The 18,699-nt window shown below is 37.1% G+C and overlaps 1 protein-coding gene across 1 annotated transcript in view; it reads left to right on the top strand.

Annotated features, from left to right (window-relative positions):
• CPNE8 (copine 8) overlaps nt 1–18,699 on the top strand; it is a gene marked incomplete at its 5' end in the record, with an annotated part of 110,655 nt that overhangs the window by 78,740 nt on the left and 13,216 nt on the right. Inside the window, 4 exons of the mRNA XM_082311147.1 lie at nt 1,960–2,021; nt 11,669–11,715; nt 12,488–12,669; nt 14,606–14,733. Coding sequence (XP_082167273.1) covers nt 1,960–2,021; nt 11,669–11,715; nt 12,488–12,669; nt 14,606–14,733 — 419 coding nt within the window. The remainder of the gene's footprint in view (nt 1–1,959; nt 2,022–11,668; nt 11,716–12,487; nt 12,670–14,605; nt 14,734–18,699) is intronic.

Genomic DNA, 18,699 nt, shown 5'->3' with positions numbered 1-18,699 from the left:
TATTTTACTCATGTTTGGACAGACAAAATCAGCTGTGTCTTCCTATCCTTTGTCTCAACTTACATGGAAATTTCCAAAAACCAATTGTTAGTAATTGTCTGTCTTCTTTCCTTCTCTACCAGTGTTCTCTACTGTTGGTTTTGTAATTTCTTTATCAAGTTATCTTTGCTCCCATTTGCCCTTACTTCTATTAGTCCTTCAGGCTTCCCTTACGCTTCTCCAACTTGTCATTCCTATGTGTTTGCCTGCAGATTTGTTTTTCTTCTCCCTGTTATTCGCCCAAGATATTCTTTATCCCACAGTTTTCTACATTTTCAAACGAGGCACCAAGACCATCATTCTCACTGATAGGAAGTTGGCTTCTGGAAGACTTTAAGTGAAGTGGATATAGATCATTGACTGCTATCTCACTGCTGCTTTTAAGGATTATGTACATACAGTAGCCATCTCAATTCATTATTACTTAAGGGGTCATTTTAAGTTCAGACAGACAAACTACATACTAAGCAGAAATGTTACAGAATACATGGTTAGTTTCAAAGAAAGCAAAGCAGTGAAATCTAAAATTCACTGTATAAAACTTGGAACACTGGTAATCATTGTCTGTAAGGAAGTAAACACTTTGGCCACTTTGGAAGTCTTCTCTGTTTCCGCTTTTTACCTTTTTAAATCAGATTCACTGAAAACATTTGCTTAAACTAATTAGGAACAAGATGACCAGCTGTAATAACAGATGAACCATTAAAATGACTGTGTCCAGTGGAAAAATGCATAGAAATTTCAGCCTTATATGCAAGACTATGATACTGATAGTCTGGTAGAACTTTGTTATGGTCTTCTTTTCTCAGCTAGAAAGGTAATTTGATGGTTTTGAACTTTGCAAGTCACTAAGAATCACAGAGAACCTGTGACAAAGGAAGTAGGACAGAAGACAGAATTACTACCTGTAATCTCATTCTGAGTCCAAGTTTACAACATAAGAATATTTTCAGTTTTTATATTTTGCTGCAGTTGGAGGCAAATCAAATTTTGTGACAAACTTCCATCCCCTTTTTATTCCTCGTATCATCATCAGTGAATTTGCTTTGAGTAGTTATTTAAGCAGTTTTCACTGACTGCCTGATGCACTTGTGGGAGAGTTGCGTGTCACTTTGTAAATAAAATGAAAATAATTTGGATTGAATTCTTTGCTTCATAATGTTGTGCAGTATATGAATATCTTAAATGCTGGATCTTTTCCACGTGAGTTTATACTTCTGTGACTCAAGTGCTGGAAATGCCAGTAACACCTTTAGACCACTGTCTGTGTTTTGGACCTATATAATTTCTGAATGATAAAAGCTAGGACTGAAGAAATTTCTTATCTTTGCATTTTTTATATATTCCACTTTATATTTTTTTATATAGTTCAGATATACGTATAATTTACTAGATTTTTGCATTCTTGGCTTGCATCAATACTCAATACCACTTTTAATGTGAGATGAGAAATGACTTATAATTGAGTTCTTTAAATGGTGTTGAAGTACTCATAAAATAGATGCATTATCATCTAGCCTCTAATATTCATGTGTAGATGTAATGCACAGTGATCAGAAGACATGCATGTGGTAACCTGCCCTGGAATACAATCTTCCATCCCTTTTTTTTTTTTTTTTTTTTTTTTAAAAAAGCACAGTTGTAGTAGACTTCCAAATTTGTCTCTTCCCTTTCAAGAACTGCCTATTGAAATGGTTTCTTTTTTTTTTTTTTTTTAATCTTCTTTTGTGCTAGGTTAATGGTTGGACTTGATGATCTTCAAGGTCTTTCCCAACCTAAACGATTCTATGGTTCTTTTTTCCCTAATCCTGTAGGAAATTACGTCTTAAGGATAGAGCTCCAAAAACATTGTGCTTATGTCTCTACTTGTTCAACTGGGAAATGACAATTCATGTCTGACTCTCTTTTATTTGCTTTCAGGTAACATTGCTTTCCTTCCTAATTGAAACAGAAGTTTCATTCCTTGACTATATTAAAGGCGGGTATGTGATTGGCAACAAACCTTTCTTGTTTTCACAATCTCATTGTAATTCACTAATAATTTGTATGTGTACTTTGCATATGATGAGTCTAAGTAGTATCTGTAAAGATCTGTATTGTTTCCTCATTTTAGAGGCTGTACTTTACTACATAAAACCTGCAGATAGTTCTTGACATAAGTTAAGTTATGGAACTTCGTTGATAATGTTGGGATCGGTGTTGGTACTAAAACACTGAGATTGAGTAATGACCTCTGATCAGCTGGTGAAAATTGGATTAACTGAAAGGGAATTATCTATGTACTATAAAATTAGTAAAATGCTGTTTTATTTCTTCTGATTACACTGACCTTTGGTGTATTTAATATTGGCATTTATTTAGAGCCTTTCCCCTTCAAAGGTATTTTTTCAATACTAATTCTGTAAAATTTATAACACATTCAATTTCTCATTTATTGTCATTTTCTCAAAAGGGAAGTAGAGACAGAAGCATCAAATGGCTTACCCTAGAACATGTCTGGAAATGGGACTGAATCTCAGAAATTCCTGGCTCTTAACCTCTGTGCCAGAATACAATTCTTCTCTAAGATAAATGGAAATAATTTGTTATACATTCCTAGGCACTTAATATGGATTTTTGAGGCATACAGTCTGAACATACATTCCACATTTATTTTAGAGCATTGATTACCTGTGAAGAAACAAGTTACTTTTTTTGTGCCAGTCTTCAACCAGGCTTCAGCTGAAATAAAGAAGTCTGTGTGTGTTTTGGCAGTAGCAGTATAGGGCTTTGCGTTTGTTCCCTACAGTGGTAATCCTACAGATGAGAATGTGCTTAATGTTTATTCTGAATGCATTCATCACTGAAGTTCATTAAGTTAAAGTGACGCCCCCAATCATAATTGTTATCTACAGAGAAACTGTCAGTAAGCTATATCAACTGCCATTGCGTTCAAGGTTGTACTCCATACTGAACTGATAACTTGTAGAGGGAATGGATCATTGTTAAGATGTACTCCAAACTGTTGACCCTAACCCATGGGCTGCTGCAGACTGTAATTTTTTTTTTCTCTCAAGCACTAACAGCCTCTTTGATGTTTCAGTTCTCCCAGACAGTTAAATTTTAAAGTTAGAAAATCCAAATTCACTGCTGTTCGATGTCCATCCAAGAAAATAAATATTTTCACTAAGGATGAATTCAGTCTGTTACGTATCTCAAAACACTGTGTATTTTGGCTCATTAAGATTAAACCTGACAAGAGTATTTTATGCATAGTACTTAAAAATGGGAACGCTTAATTAGGGTTTTTAACATGGATGTGGACATATTCTCTTTAAAATTCAATATCTTTGGAGAAATTTGTGGATTGACTTGCTCATTTGCTCTCTCTTTGGTGGCTGAACATATTTTCTCATTTGGATAGGATGCAGAGCCTCTGCAACATTTCAGATTTGATTGTTTAATATTACGGTGTTGTACGGTATACATAACAGGTTATGTATGGGTGACCTTCAGAGGGAGATGTATAGGCTCATCATTGAGGCATGTAAGTAGTGGGACACATTAGTGGAAGGAAGGGGCTGTGTTGGGGAGCAGCCGTCCCTCCCCAGAACAGCTGGGGAGCTGGGAGCAGAGCTGGGTAGCATGGCTGGCAGGGCAGGGTCTCATCAGGGCCCAGTTGTACAGTACATGGGCAAGGCAAGCAGGGCAGGCCCAGAGATGGTGGCCAGGCTCAATTAATAACCCAGATGATCGGTTTGTGGTGATGAGGCAGACGGAGGTCAGGCTGGGAAGACAAACCACAGATCCGGTGATTGGCAGGCAGGCCTATGGTGGACAAGGCAGGGAGGTCAAGCCGGGAAGTCAGTCCATGGGTCAGGATCTGGATTAATGGAGTCCATGGCCAGGCATGGGCTTGGCTGAGCTGGAGACTCATACTCCTCTGATGTAGCTCAGGCAGGGACTGAAGGCTGAGCTGAAATGGGGCTTCTGAGCCACCCCCCGATGGGGGGGAATGTGCTGGCAGGCCGAGGTGAGTCTGTTTAGGGCCATTAAAAGGCTTTTTAGTACACTCAGGACCCCTACACTTTGTTCCAGGATGCTTCTGGACTGCAAACTATCAAGCTCTTCTAGAATTGCTATCCTTACCTCCAGTTCAGTTCAGTTAACTAGAAACACTGCTGCTGGAATACTTCTTATGTATATTTGCACTCTTTGGATCCTACAGTTTCTTCTCAGAGAGGATTTAATTCAGTTGTTGACTGCATTAGAATCTGTTACAGTTTAGCAAAGGTAAAACTTTCTAATATAGGTCAGGCATGCTGTCAAGGTACTACTGCATCTTTAACATTTGAAGAATATGTTGACTTTATATGCTATAAAGAATTCTATCAGCACATTTGCTTGACAAGCTGTTCCTGAGTCACCTTGATTGCCATGGTTAGGAAACCAGTTATTTCTATGTTTCTGAGTCCATTTCCAGTGATCAATATGGCTGGCTTGTTGTGCCTGCTTTGAATCACTGTGAGTAACAGATAGACAGCTACTTGAGATAACAGAAGAGTACCTGGAGCATCAAGGTTCTGGATGTGATTTTTGTATGAACAGTCATGGTTAATCTGTTGTGGAGCCTTTCTGATTTGTGCGTGTTCTTTTTTTAGCAGAGAATCCTAGAGTTTGAGAGAAACAGGTTACTTTTAGTAGGACTGCTGTTGCCTTTCTCAGGAACGTTCCTGTTGTGGACTTTAACAGAAGTAGAAAATGGCCATCCATCCATGTTTACCAAAAGTTTGTATTGAATGAAGTATATGTATACACAAATGCATGAAGAAACAGTTTTACCTCTAGTGTAGCTGTTTGTTCTTTGAAGTGTGTTGCACATATATGCTACAACCATCTTATTCCCCGTTCATTCAAAATTCATCTCTACAAGAAGAGTGTGTATAAGGAACTCAGGAATTAAGTGTTATATCTAAATTTGCAAAGGAAAGAATATAGTGGGTGCATATGTAATCTTTTTAGGGTGGTTTATCACATTTCTTGCAGAGATGTTACAATACAACTTAATAAACCTAATTATCTACATTCTATACACAAATAATAGAAATTTTGAATACAAATAATACTTTGTTGTTCTTATTGATATTTTGTATACATCTCTGTAACTGCGAGTCAAAGACGACTTGTGGTATTAATAGTTACCACTTAAGCTTTTTTTCTCTCTTATATGTAAAAAGAGTATAATTCAGTAGAATGCTCTCTGCTTAAAAGTATGAGCAGTAATACTTATCGTTTAATGATTTTAGATAGAATCTTGTTTAGTGATTCATACAGTTATTTCTATGTACATGCCCGTGAGAACTGTAAAAGTACTTGTATAAAATCTTACCTTTCTTTCTGCAACCTGTACAGTTTTGTAAACATGACTAGGAAGCTGAGACTCAGAGTCATTTTCTTGGCTCCTCTCTTCCTTAGTTCGTCTCATTTAATACTACTATGTATCAGTTGCAGTCCAGTTGACAGATTTTGAAGGAAGGAGAAAAAGAAGATTTTGTCATTAATCAGTCTGTTTTCCCGTCAAGTATGTCCTCCAAAATTGGGGTTTTTTTTTTTAGTTCCCTGTTTTTCTTCCGTTTAGTTAGGCAAAGGGAAGAGAATACCGATTCTGCAATAGGCACAATATTGGCTTATCCATAAATGGATGCTTATGAAATACTTCATGTTCAGAACTTTCATTGTAATTGATTTGAGGTGTCTAGAACTAATACTGATTTAATGGAAATCTTGACAGCTTTAACTGCGACAAATTGGGATTACAGTATTGATTTCATTTATGTTTTGAGTCTGCATCTGTTTAATTGGGATATTCCGTTATAAGTATCATCAATATGACTTGTTTTTTTAAAGAGCTTTGAAGAATGACATAGAAGTTTGTCCGTAAATTCTAATTTCATTTTACTACATAGCATTGCATTTTATAGCAGTATGGCAGGAAAGAGGTGGATGTTTCTTTTGCATCTGAATATTACATCACGTGATGCCATCTTAGTAGCTGGCTTTTCCTTGCATCTTGATACTTAATCACATACTGTGCCACACTGACCTTCCTGCATTTAAAATAGGTACATTGTGCTAAAAATTGACGTATATTTCAAAATCGGATTTCTCCTGCCACTTACCAATTAATAACATATTCTTATCAAAACATCTCCAAATATATGAATAAGCTCAGGAATGTAAGGGATACAGCCTTGAAGAGGAATGCAGTTGAAATTATCCTGGTTTATAGGAATTACTGTCAAACAGTTAGTTTATAGGCTGCTCTGTTTTTGTCTGGAAGAGAGACCAGGAGCCGAAAAGCTGCAAGACTTAGTGGTCTTAGAAAGGATATTTCTGTGCAGAAGTTTCTAGCTTGTTTGACTTATTAGAGTAAGGAGTGAGCTAACAAGTTACTCCAGGCATTTGTAAATCAATAAAATTAATGAGCTGAATTCTTTTGCAACTCAGAAATATTAAGTCATCTCTTCTTTCCCAGATTAGTGGAAGATAAGAGGAAATGTTTTCCTCCCATCATGTTAAAAGCCTTGCTTTCATCCAGGTTTTTGGAAATGAACACCCACACGTTGATTGGATTCTAAGGGCTTTGGACATACATTTTTAACTGAACTGTATTGAATCATTGATGGTCAAAATGGAAATTTAGAACTCCTTTCATCACAGCTATTTTCATCCAACCAGTACACCATATAATGTAATGGCATGCATATTTGATGTTTGGAGGAGACCTAGTGTGAAATACAGTTATGAAGCAAGGACTGCCATAGCTACATATTTTGGAGGCTTTACCATGTATTTCTTGTATCCTTGGAGAATAATAATGAGTAATAAGACTATATAGAGGAAGATCTTATAGAGCCTTTATCAGAAAAATCTTCTTTATGTTGGTACAGCATTTGGCCAAACAAGCATCTGCAAAGGGGAAATTACAAAATAACTGTCACTGGGGACTTAAATGCCATGGAGAGCATACAGCCTCTTGGTAGCTTATTCCATTAGCTCCATTGTAGTTCTGCACAGTAAGTGGTCCTCAAACCTTCAACAGCTCCCCCCCACTAACAGACCAGCTGGTTGTCACTCCAAAGCACGGGAGGAATATCATGTTTCCTTCCAATGTACTGTTTAAAAAAACCTAATAATTACAAATGTTATCAAGCCTAGTCAAATGCTACATCCAGGCTTAGTTTGTTCCCTTATGTATATCAGTGCTCAACTCTTATTAAAAGACGATAGGTTTCACCGTGCTCTCCCAAAGAAACAAACAAAATGGCTGCTCTGGGGTCGTGAGGTGAAGATTACTGTTCCTTTTAAGATATTTTCTTCATTTCTCGTGGTAGTACAGGGTAAAATCACCTGTCCAGGTATCAAATAGATCATGTCTTTCTATACCAACTAAATTCTGGCAGAGCAGTAGTGATTTATCCAGCTCTGAATCCGTAAGGCACATTGCTGTGCTTGGATATTCTACCTGAGTTCTCCCGTGGGACAGGACATTCAGCAGCTTGGCCTGCCTAGCCAGGTGTCAATGTTTTAGCGGCTTTTGTGCAAATCCTTCTGACCTCGCAACATCACTGATGCAGCAGGTGTCATGAGCTTTTAATGTAGCTCCTTGGAGAACTATACAGCTGGAAAAGCAGGGGGACAGCCTTAGCCAAAGAATTTTCTTATCAGAACCAATGTCGTCTTGTCTTGATGTGTTTAAAATTTGCATCATTTAATTAGGCACCTAAATTTGTCTCAAAGACTTCAATTTTATATGCTTTTTTAAATTTTGAGCATCCTTATTTTGAATTAATGATTTTTCAGGTAATGTCCCTTACACAAAATACAGTAATCAATAATCTTATTAAAAAAATACGTTATTGTTGATGAAGGTTAATATGTTAATAATAACAGTAACCTAATAACGTGTACTTGATAGAACCTAAGAATTAGTCTATTAAAAAGAAATAAAACGTAGTAGAAATAAAAACAGGACAGTGGACTTTCAGATATATTCATTACATTTAATTTGGTTCTAGAATAACATGTGTTACTATGAAAACGCTTCTTACAATGTCATCCAGATAAATTTCCCAGTCATCCCATGTGGCTTCCAAAGTAGTTGTATCTGATGTTTCCATGACACACAGCTTTTAAATTAGCCTTCCTGGATTAATTTTTTAGTTATGCCTGGTTAATTTTTTTTAAGTCCTGGTGAAACAGCAGAGAAATTAATACCTTTTCTTAATAATCTTTTACACAAAATACACATGTTCACAATATTAACAGCTGCTTTTGAAAATATTTTCTCCAGTGGTACTAATTTGAAGTTGAATTGTTTGTTTGAAAGACCCACTTTTGTGTTCAAAAAAGGTTTAATTACATTTTGATAATTTTGACTACAAGGGTTGACCTTTATTTTGTACCTTTTTGCAATTTATTATTCCTTTCCTCAGAGGACACTGGTGCTTTGTGTAACTTAGGCTTCTATGTCTCTTTTCCATGAGCTCATATTCAGAGGGATGTTTCAGATATAGAATCATAGAATCATTTAGGTTGGAAAAGACCTTTAAGATCATCAAGTCCAACCGTTAACCTAGCACTGCCAAGTCCACCACTAAACCACTAAACCATGGCCACATCTACCCATCTTTTAAATACCTCCAGGGATGGGGACTCCACCACTTCCCTGGGCAGCCTGTTCCAGTGCCTGACTGCCCTTTCGGTGAAGAAATTTTTCCTAATATCCAACCTAAACCTCCCCTGGCGCAGCTTGAGGCCGTTTCCTCTCGTCCTGTCACTTGTTACTTGGGAGAAGGGACTGACACCTGCCTTGCTATCTGCCTTTCAGATGGTTGTAGAGAGCAATATGGTCTCCCCTGAGTCTCCTTTTCTCCATGCATGTGTTGTATGATATATGAAACAAAATGGTCATTGAAAACACAGGGCGATCACAGTGCAGGTTTGCCCTAACAGAGTTTGTTTCAGCTTTCCTGGCTCTCTGTAAGACATAAATGACATTCTCTGTGGTCATGAGTCCATAATGCAAAGTGACAGTTACATTAACAGTAGGATCCAGTTTCCTGAACTATATAGGCACTTAATGCCATTTTAAACTCTCCTAGATTTCTATGGTGTAGTAAGTACGCTGGGGGCTCTAAAATAACATTGGGCACCTATATTTAGGAAACTGAAATCTAATCTATGTACAGTCATCTGTAAATTGTTAAAATCAAGTAATTGGTTTAAGTTCTTGCATGTTTTTCTATAGTGGTATCATCAAAATGTACACACAGATGGAAACAAATTCTAGAGATGTAGACATCTGTTTTGATCTTATTTTATATCATGATTTTTCTAGTTGTCAAATTGACAGATACTGTAATATGCATACTCTTCTGCTTGGACAAAAATCATAGTCCAGATTACAGTGGATTGTAAATGGGAGAGGGAGTTTTTCTAGTTTACCAGATGGGCTTCTGCTGTCTGGAGCAGTATATATTTAATGCAGATACATCGCTTCGAGGCATACTCCAGAAACTGATGCTGTCAGTCATTACTTGTGGTCACATGCAAATTGACTTTGTTCTTTTTGCTGTTAGATACGGTTTTAATGTTTTTTGTTTTACTTTTGTTAGCCGTTTTCCTTTTTAGTCTTCTTTTACTGTGCTTTCTCTTGTTTGTCTTGAATTCAGAATCTGTGAAACTGTATTTTTTGTTACCAGTTGGGTCAGAATAGCTGATCCAGGAAATGAGTTTACAAATAAGTTTTGTTGTTCTTATGCAGAGGAAAAGCTGTTTGAGGTTTTGTTTTGTTTGTTTTTTTTTTTTTTTTCCTCAGTGACACATTCTTCACGCTGAAGGATTTCTGTACTTGATGTACCTGACATGTAATGCTTGGAGGAGTGTTGTTTTACTCTTCAAATATTGCACCACACCAAAGCCCTTAAAATTTAAGTACAGGGATACTATAGCGCAAAAGAAGTTTTGCTTAGCAGTGCCAATAAGGACTCTAAGCGTAAATCTAGAAATGGTACTGTATTAGACTTTGTTGTTGTTATTTTTCCTAATCTGTTCTTATCTGAGGAAGACAATTTATCTGCACACTATAGTGGTAACTATTAATAGTTGACATGCACCTCTTAGGATCTTTATTCTTAGAACTAACTGGCACTGCAGAAGGACGCTGTGATTAAGAAGCCAAGGGCTTGACATTTGAGTACAGATCTGACTTGTCATACCATTAAAAATTTTTTGGTGAAACTGCATAAAGCAGAATGGGGAAGTATTAGCAGAAAACTTCTCTCATAAAGCTTAGGTCTCTCAACTTTTCAGAGATTGAAGCAGCTTTCACTATGGTGTTTGATTTTTTTTGTTGTTGTTGTTGTTTTTGAAGTCCACATTGAGGCCACAGCACTTTTAGATGTATTCTGGGCTGACCATGTTCCAAGGACTCTTCTTGATACTGTGGGCATTGGTAGGCTTTTACCACTTTTTGGAGGCAGAGTCCACCCATAATCTGGCTTAGTTTGTGGTAGCCATGATCAGTATGATAAAATGATTCCATGTGAATTTTTTTCATACCCAGCTTTTTATGAAATAAGTAGTATTTTCTCTGGGCATATCAGGTTATTTGAGTGGTAAAACCACTACTGCAAGGCCAGGTGTCAGATTGTTGATATTTAATCTAAATGTGCATGAGTTAAGTCTGTTCAGTAACTTTCAAAGAGCTTTAATCTTTGCTAATTTGGTTGTTAAATTTCTAGTTACACACAGAGAGGCAGAAATTTGAAGGAAGATGTAAAACACTCAATCTGAGCAAAAAGTCAATTTTCAAATTCAAACTCTTTTTCGTGATAGAGTCTTACTAGCTAAGAGATTATCTCCAGAACGACAGTATTTTGTCCTGAAGGAAGCTGCGGAACAGAACTGCGTTTAATTGGATTGTCACTCTGTAAAAGTCTATTAATGATTAATTTTTCTGACAGTAAGTCTATGCTAACAACTGATCCATGCACGATAATGGCGTTATTTAGCTACTGCTCCAAATACCAATCTTTATATTTCTGCTTCCAAATTTTACTTTTGTCTTCCAAGAATTACCTCAATATGCTCACTCAAAGTATTGACTATGTTCACATGAAAGAAATCCACTGCCAAAAACTATGATATCCTGTCCAAAGATTTTATGCATGTTATGATTTCAAACATGTTCTGATTGAAGACACGGTTTTAGTGTTAAGAAAAGGAGCAGATTAGTAAAAACCTACTTCCCTTGTCAAAGTCTTCCATGACTAGGGCTAAAATATGTCCAAGGAAAAATCAGTATTACTGTTGAAAATGAATTAATAATGTTTATGGATGTTAATAGCCTTATTAATGATTTAGGTTTTTTCATGGATGGAGTAAAGTAACTGTTTTCAGTGTGTTAATGAAATAGTGTTGTGTAACTCTTGTCCGGAACCTTATAAAAGAGTATTTTCAGTGTTTATTTCCTGTATTAGAAAGTCAGTGTTCTACAGTTTGTTCACAAACAATATTATCATCTCTTGTTTATTTTTCCATATAACAGTACAACTATTAATAAGATTTGTATTTGCTTTTTCTACAGAACCCAAATCAATTTCACAGTAGCTATTGATTTCACAGCCTCAAATGGTAAGAACAAAAATAAGCATCTTGTGTATGTATGGTGCTGTGTTTGGTTTTAAGTGTACATATATGTGTGTGTGTTTGTATCTATATCAGTATTCTGCTTAACTTCATTGTATTATTGATTATCTGTGTGCCTGGCACCACCTGGAATCAGGATTCCATTTTGCTGAATAACAGACTAGAGGCCAATTCCTGTCCAGAAAAGCAGAGCAAATAGAACAGATAAAAATTGAAAAAGCTACATATAAAATCGAATTGGTAGGAGCAGTTTGCAAATATTTGTGTACTTTCTGATGGTGGTTTTTTGTTTCTTTATTATTGCTGGGAGAAAACTGGCTAACTTAGAAGACCCCATTGAGAGGGGCAAAAGAAAGGAGTTTCAGGTGGAGTGAGGCTGAAGTGGGGTGAAGCAGAGATAAGTTGTGATCCCTCCTTCAAAGCTGCTTTCAGAATGTCATAATACTTTTGCAAATTTCATCTTAAAAGTGTATATCATATTATAAAATGACACAAATTTACAATTCTAATCACAGTTTCTTGCTGCCCTTTCAGTGCTGAAAAAGTCTACAGCTACTACTGTTAACCTATTAAAAATGTATTCAGAACATTGTATTTTTACCTGATACATCCACAGTTATGTATATAGGAAATAAGTTCATTTTCTTTTCATGATCTTTTCTTTTCAATTTCTGCTTTTTTAGATTTCTATAATTTTTAAGAGAGAAAATTTTGAAGTGATTCAGTTTTAAAGGAAATCTGATCCTTGCTTCAACAGGTAACCCTTCACAGCCTACTTCACTGCACTACATGAATCCCTATCAGCTGAATGCTTATGGCATGGCACTGAAAGCAGTAGGTGAAATAATTCAGGACTATGATAGTGATAAAATGTTCCCAGCTCTAGGTTTTGGAGCTAGACTGCCTCCAGATGGAAGAGTATCACATGAATTTGCACTGGTAAGTAAACAAATATTTATATGTTGTTTGGATTTCTTTACTACAACAAAATTTTGGGAGTTAAGGTTGCAGTCTTAAGAAATTACTGGACAAGAACAGAGAATGTGCTAATTCTTCTGTCTAAAAGACTGTTTCAAAATTTCATAGTGAAGTTACTGAGAGAAATCCAGAGTCAAGAAGTCCCTGTAGGCCAAAAATGAAGAAAAGTAATCATCTTTAACCTCAGCTGTAGCAGCATGAGAAACAGATGTTTGAAAGACTTCAGATTGAAGCTAATCTATCTTAAGAAGCAAGTGAATCATGATCCAAGATAATCTTTCATTATTATTGTTATTGTTCTCTCTCATTTTCTGGGATGGCTTTATCTTTTATAGGCAGCTAGTTTAGAGACATAGAGATAACTAAGTGAACTATAAGCTGAGGTGACAAGAACAAATCTGAGACTGGTACATATGCCAGTTAAATTACAAACCTAAAATCTAACAGGATTTGCCGGAAAGGTTGATGTGTTATAACTGATGCTTGTGATTACTGTTGATGTTTACCTACTTGCTTATTTTGAGTTTTTTGTTCTTCTCTGAGTAGAATAAAGTTGTTAGAATTACAACAAGTGTAGGTAGATCAGGTGAGTTTTAATTAGATAGCAGCAAAGACATGGCAGAAGACTGGTAATTGTAGATGTGTATTTCTTCTGTCAGCCTGCGCTAGAAAACAATGCCACATGTCTTATCTCAAGGAAAGGTTTTCCATATGGATAGTAATTTAAAACAGGTGCAATTACAGATACTCATTTGAATCACAGACTTTCTTTGGACTTTTGTGTAGCGAGTTCAAATATATTGACACATATAATCTTAAGGCTATTAAAACTGCAGACTTATTCCTGGCTACTTTCAGTTTTAAAAATTGTTTCTAAAATTAATTCAGTTAATTCATGCAGCATTGTGATGCTTTTACAGAGGAAAAACCAGTCTTTTTTCCTTCTTCCATATATAAACATATATAGATGTCTCCCATTTAATGCTAAGCAGTGTTTTCAGCACTCTCTTTTAATGTTCTAGATCAATTCCCTGAAAAATCCCTTTTGCTGCTCTAGATTATCAGGGAGGTATACTCTATCTCAGAATGAGATTAAGCACATTAAGCCAATGAGGTGTTGGCACATGAAGGAGAGTAAGGTGATTTGGAAGGTTTTGAAGCCTTACATGGATCATTTGTATGGCCTGACATGGATCATTAATCTAGGATTTAGTTTATATGTTTGTATTGCCATCTGTATAATAGGTATCCTCATTATAGAGTCATTATGGAGATAGGTAGTAAAATGCCTGCCCAAAGAATTTGCGGTCTCAGCCTTTTCAGCGAGTTCCCAAAGAATAAGTTCCTTTCTTCATCTGTGTATACCAGGTCAAAAATCAGTTTTCCAATGCAGAAACATTGTACCAAAACAATGAAGAGTTTATAGTTTAACTTATACTCACATAGCGTATGAACATCAGAATCTGGCTACCATTTCTTTTTTTAACATTTTTAAAAGAAGAGATAATTGAGCCAGAACTATGTTCCTAAACATGATTCCAGTTTTACATCTGCCCTGTAATTCACACCTTAAATCCACACAGGGAAATGCCTGTTCCTGTTGCATGTAAGAAAGACTGTTTAATTCCACTTAAGATGGTATGTATGTCTAGGCACCAGTTCCAGTAATTCAGACTGCATATAACATGAGGCTTGCTAGAACCTCCTTCCCTAGGCAGTTAACGCTCACAACGAGCCATGGCACTTACATTGGGCATTTGTAGTAAACTCTTTGAGTAGATCCTAGAATGCTTAGGTCTTTGCCATTTAAAAATGTACTCCGGGTAGTGTTCAGTAACCTGCAGCATTTTTGCTTCATAATTACTTTTAGTGATTAATCATCTCTTATTTTCATTAGAATGGAAACCCTCAAAATCCATACTGCCATGGAATTGATGGTGTAATGGAGGCATATTACAGGAGTCTAAAATCTGTACAGCTTTATGGACCAACAAACTTTGCCCCTGTAATTAATCATGTAGCCAGGTAAGCATCACAACAGGTACTTTGCAGAAACTTCTTATTGTCAGTACAACTATCACATATAAAAGGCTAACAGTTACATGATGGTAAACATTGAAGAAGGTTGTTTTGGTTATTCAGTCTAACATGATTAACTTGTACTTTTGAGTAGATTTGAAGACAATGTGCTAGTATTATGCAGAATTTCATCGCTGATTAAAAATAAATACAAGTGATCCAGTTGATCCACCCTGCGTTAAAATCTTAGGAGAAATCATAATGAAGGAAAACTTCTGTGAGATCACTCTGCCATGTTCCTTTTTTGTCCTTTGGAGCACAGAATTTTTGCTTCACAGAAAAGACATAAATCTCTCAAAAGATTTATAAAATGCAATTTTTTTAGGCACATATACTTCCTCTAATCTCAAAATGTCCAAAACGTCAACAAAATTTTCCAGGGCTCTCTGTGGCAACAGTTCCCAGCTGGTATAGTACAGCAGCCACCGTTGGGGAGCCATGGTGCTGTGTTATGCAACACCTCATCTAACTTCTCAAAGTAAAACCATTCTTGTGTTTGTAGAAGTTTCTTAAGAACGATAAAGTTGCCTTATTTTGGCAGACAAGATCTTGACTTACAGTATACCTCCATGTGTTGGTATAGGAAAAGTGATATGGCTCAGATAATTTAGCTGAGTAACTACCTGAACAGATTTTATTTTATTTATAGATGCAGAGAAAGAACTAATGTTTATAAAATAAAGCAGTAGGGATGTGTAAATCATTGTACTGTTAATGTTTTATTTATGAGCTTGCAAAATAGTTAATTGTTGTAGCAAGAAATATTTATTTACTATCTGTTCTTGCTGTTGTTAATTCTACAGTCCAATGAAAAATAATTTGCAAATTCTATGGTGCAAAGAATTTTCTGTGCACCCCAGCATGGCTAGATAGCTGATTTTAGTTATTTATCATTAGGATTAGTTGTTCCATCTTCAAATCATAGCATTCAAATTATGTACGTGTATATTTCATTGCTTGTCTTTAGCAACTAGCTGTCTCCTTTTAATCTTTCCTTTGACAGGATCTCTCCAGTAGCAGTTTTCAGACTGTGAGGAAATATGCCAATCCTTATGACAGCTGAATTCCATATCTGTGGCATTGAGTGTCTGCATGAGCCATGTTAACTGGAAATCTAACCCATTGACTTGTCTGGCTCTTTCTTCTTCTTTGGAACCGGTCGTATCAGCTGAGCTGGCTGGTTCAGAATTTGGCAATTAACCTCAAGCCTCCTGTTCATTGCGAAAATTGAAATTCTTGATCTAGTACAATCAAAACATTGGCATAAATTGAGTTCCTTTTCTCACCAGTTGTTTCTCAGGAGTATTTGTCAACTTTTGCAGAATTATAGAAGCCTGTCACCAGCTTTTGTAGTTCTTCCACTGAACTTTTGTCTAGATATCAAGTTGTTGCAAACTTTGGGAATTCCTTCTGGTAGCAAATCACGCTACATTATAGTGGAAAAGCTAAGTATCTTCATGAGGATTTCTACAGCATGATCATCCTTAATACAATCCATATACCAGTCCAGCTCTCAGTAGCATCATTTTCCTTCAAGGTTCAGTTTCTTGGCTATTCTGTTGGCTCTCATAGACGTGATACTAGAAATTATGATCTAGCCTGCAGTTACTCTTTGAACCTACCTTCAGTCTGAAAGAAATTTCTTCTTCCCACATCCCTCCTACTTAAAAATATGTCTCTGATGAGATCTCTGGAAACAATGTCAGATATTACAATTCTGTTGTGATCTTGGAACTCTTTGGAAGCTCTTTAAGCAGATAATGAGTTTATTATCCTTCCCCCAGCTAGGGAGTTATCTAAACAGCATCAGATTCAACATAGTGTCTTCTGTCATCTCCCCTCCTCATATAAGATCTTTCTTGCAAAAGACTTCAGAATGTTTTATTGCATGGAAAATTTGCAATAACCAAATTTCTGTTCCATTTCTTCAGTGTAGGTATGTAGACAGTATTAAGTGCTCAGAAAGGATAATGAATTTTTATTTTACTCTCTCACCATCCCTTGTCACTGCAGTCATCCTTGAAAATATTATAAGCCTTGTGGAAAAATGAGATGAAAGAAGTGTCCGTGTGGTAGTGAAAATGTATTCCACAGTAGGTCTTGCTATCTAGATATTTAACTATCAGTCCCTCCTGCCAGCATGCAAATAGATGATGTTCAACAGGTTCACTCTGTGTGGCTTTTCTACCCATCTGTATCTTGGGGAGGGAGAGGGAGGAATGTGATGGCTTTCTGTGAGTTATAGATTCCATTTCACACACATTCCTCCAAACTCTTGTAAATGTTGTGGTTACAGCATCTTATTTATTGGCAGTACTCACTTGCAAAAGCACTGTGTAACATCAGAGTTAGAATTTTCTAAGTGCACGCAATCATCATGAGCATCATTAGAACATACCCTGTTCAGTGACCCAAGGCCTTTCATGTTCAGTGACCAACAAGACAGTGAGTTCTTTGACAGTCATATTCTGTACTTGGCCGTATATTGCACCGTATTTATATGGAGACTGATTTTTTTTTTTTTTAAGTACTTTCCATACTACTCATTGCTATTTTTATTACAAGATTCTGCTGTCTAACTCCTTCACAGCATCAAGAGCCTTTATGAAAATAGGAACTATACTGGCTGCTGTCAAGTGAAACAGCAAGCAGGCTGCTCCACACAAAAAAAGGCCTTCACTAACTATATAGGACACTTTGACCCTTGGGAATTGAAAATAAATGAACTGAAGTCTTAATTTCTGGTATGCAGGCCATAGAGTTCAGTGGGGCTGCTACAGAGTCACTATCTTTCAGGACTTTCCAAATCTTCAAAAGCTGCTCATTTTCAAAGAGCAGTTGCTTCTTGGCTCCTTTGGCTGAGGTGGGACTGGAATGGCACTGGATGAGTTTTGTCTTGTATTCACGTACAGCACAGGGAGAGGTTTGAGTCTTGAAAGGACATCTATGTGTGGTGCAAAGAGATGAATATCTAAGCCAGGGTTGCAGGGTGCATGTTCAGCCATTTTACAAATGTGCACTATAAACTATAAATCTGCAAGCATGGTGTTAATGGTTGGGCTTGATGATCTTAAAGGTCTTTTCCAACCTAAACGATTCTATGATTCTAACCCGGTTTTGTAAGACAAAAAAAAAAAAAAAAAAAAAATTATGCAATGTGGTCATTCCTGATAAATTTTAGTTGTGCTATAAAACCAACCATTCAATATTAATGTATGCCCTTCATGCCAAAATATGTTCCCCAGATGTAATAACTATTAAATTAAATAGTTAAATACAGTTGGCAGCCGGGGCTCAGTACTGGGGCCAGTTCTGTTCAATATCTTTATCAACGATCTGGGCGAGGGGATCGAGTGCACCCTCAGTAAGTTTGCAGACGACACCAAGTTGGGCAGGAGTGTTGATCTGCTGGAGGGTAGGAAGGGTCTACAGAGGGACCTGGCCAGGCTGGATCAACGGGCCGAGGCCAACTGTGTGAGGTTCACCAAGGCTCAGTGCTGGGTTCTGCACTTGGGTCACAACGATCCCATGCAACGCTACAGGCTGGGGGAGGAGTGGCTGGAGAGCTGCCTTGCGGAAAAGGACCTGGGGGTGTTGGTTGACAGCCAGCTGACTATGAGCTGTCAGTTTGCCCAGGTGGCCAAGAAGGCCAATAGCATCCCGGCTTGTATCAGGAATAGTGTGGCCAGCAGGACCAGGGAAGTGATCGTCCCCTTGTACTCAGCACTGGTGAGGCTGCACCTCGAACACTGTGTTTAGTTTTGGGCCCCTCACTACAAGAAGGACATTGAGGTGGTGGAGCGTGTCCAGAGAAGGGCAATGAAGCTGGTGAAGGGTCTAGAGCACAAGTGCTGTTGAGGAGAGGCTGAGGGAGCTGGGGTTGTTTAGCCTGGAGAAGAGGAGGCTGAGGGG

Source organism: Platalea leucorodia, assembly GCF_965183815.1.
Source record: "Platalea leucorodia genome assembly, chromosome: 4".
Lineage (NCBI taxonomy): Eukaryota > Metazoa > Chordata > Aves > Pelecaniformes > Threskiornithidae > Platalea > Platalea leucorodia.
The sequence above is the reverse complement of the archived record's forward strand: the minus strand, read 5'-3'. Positions and strand labels throughout refer to the sequence as shown.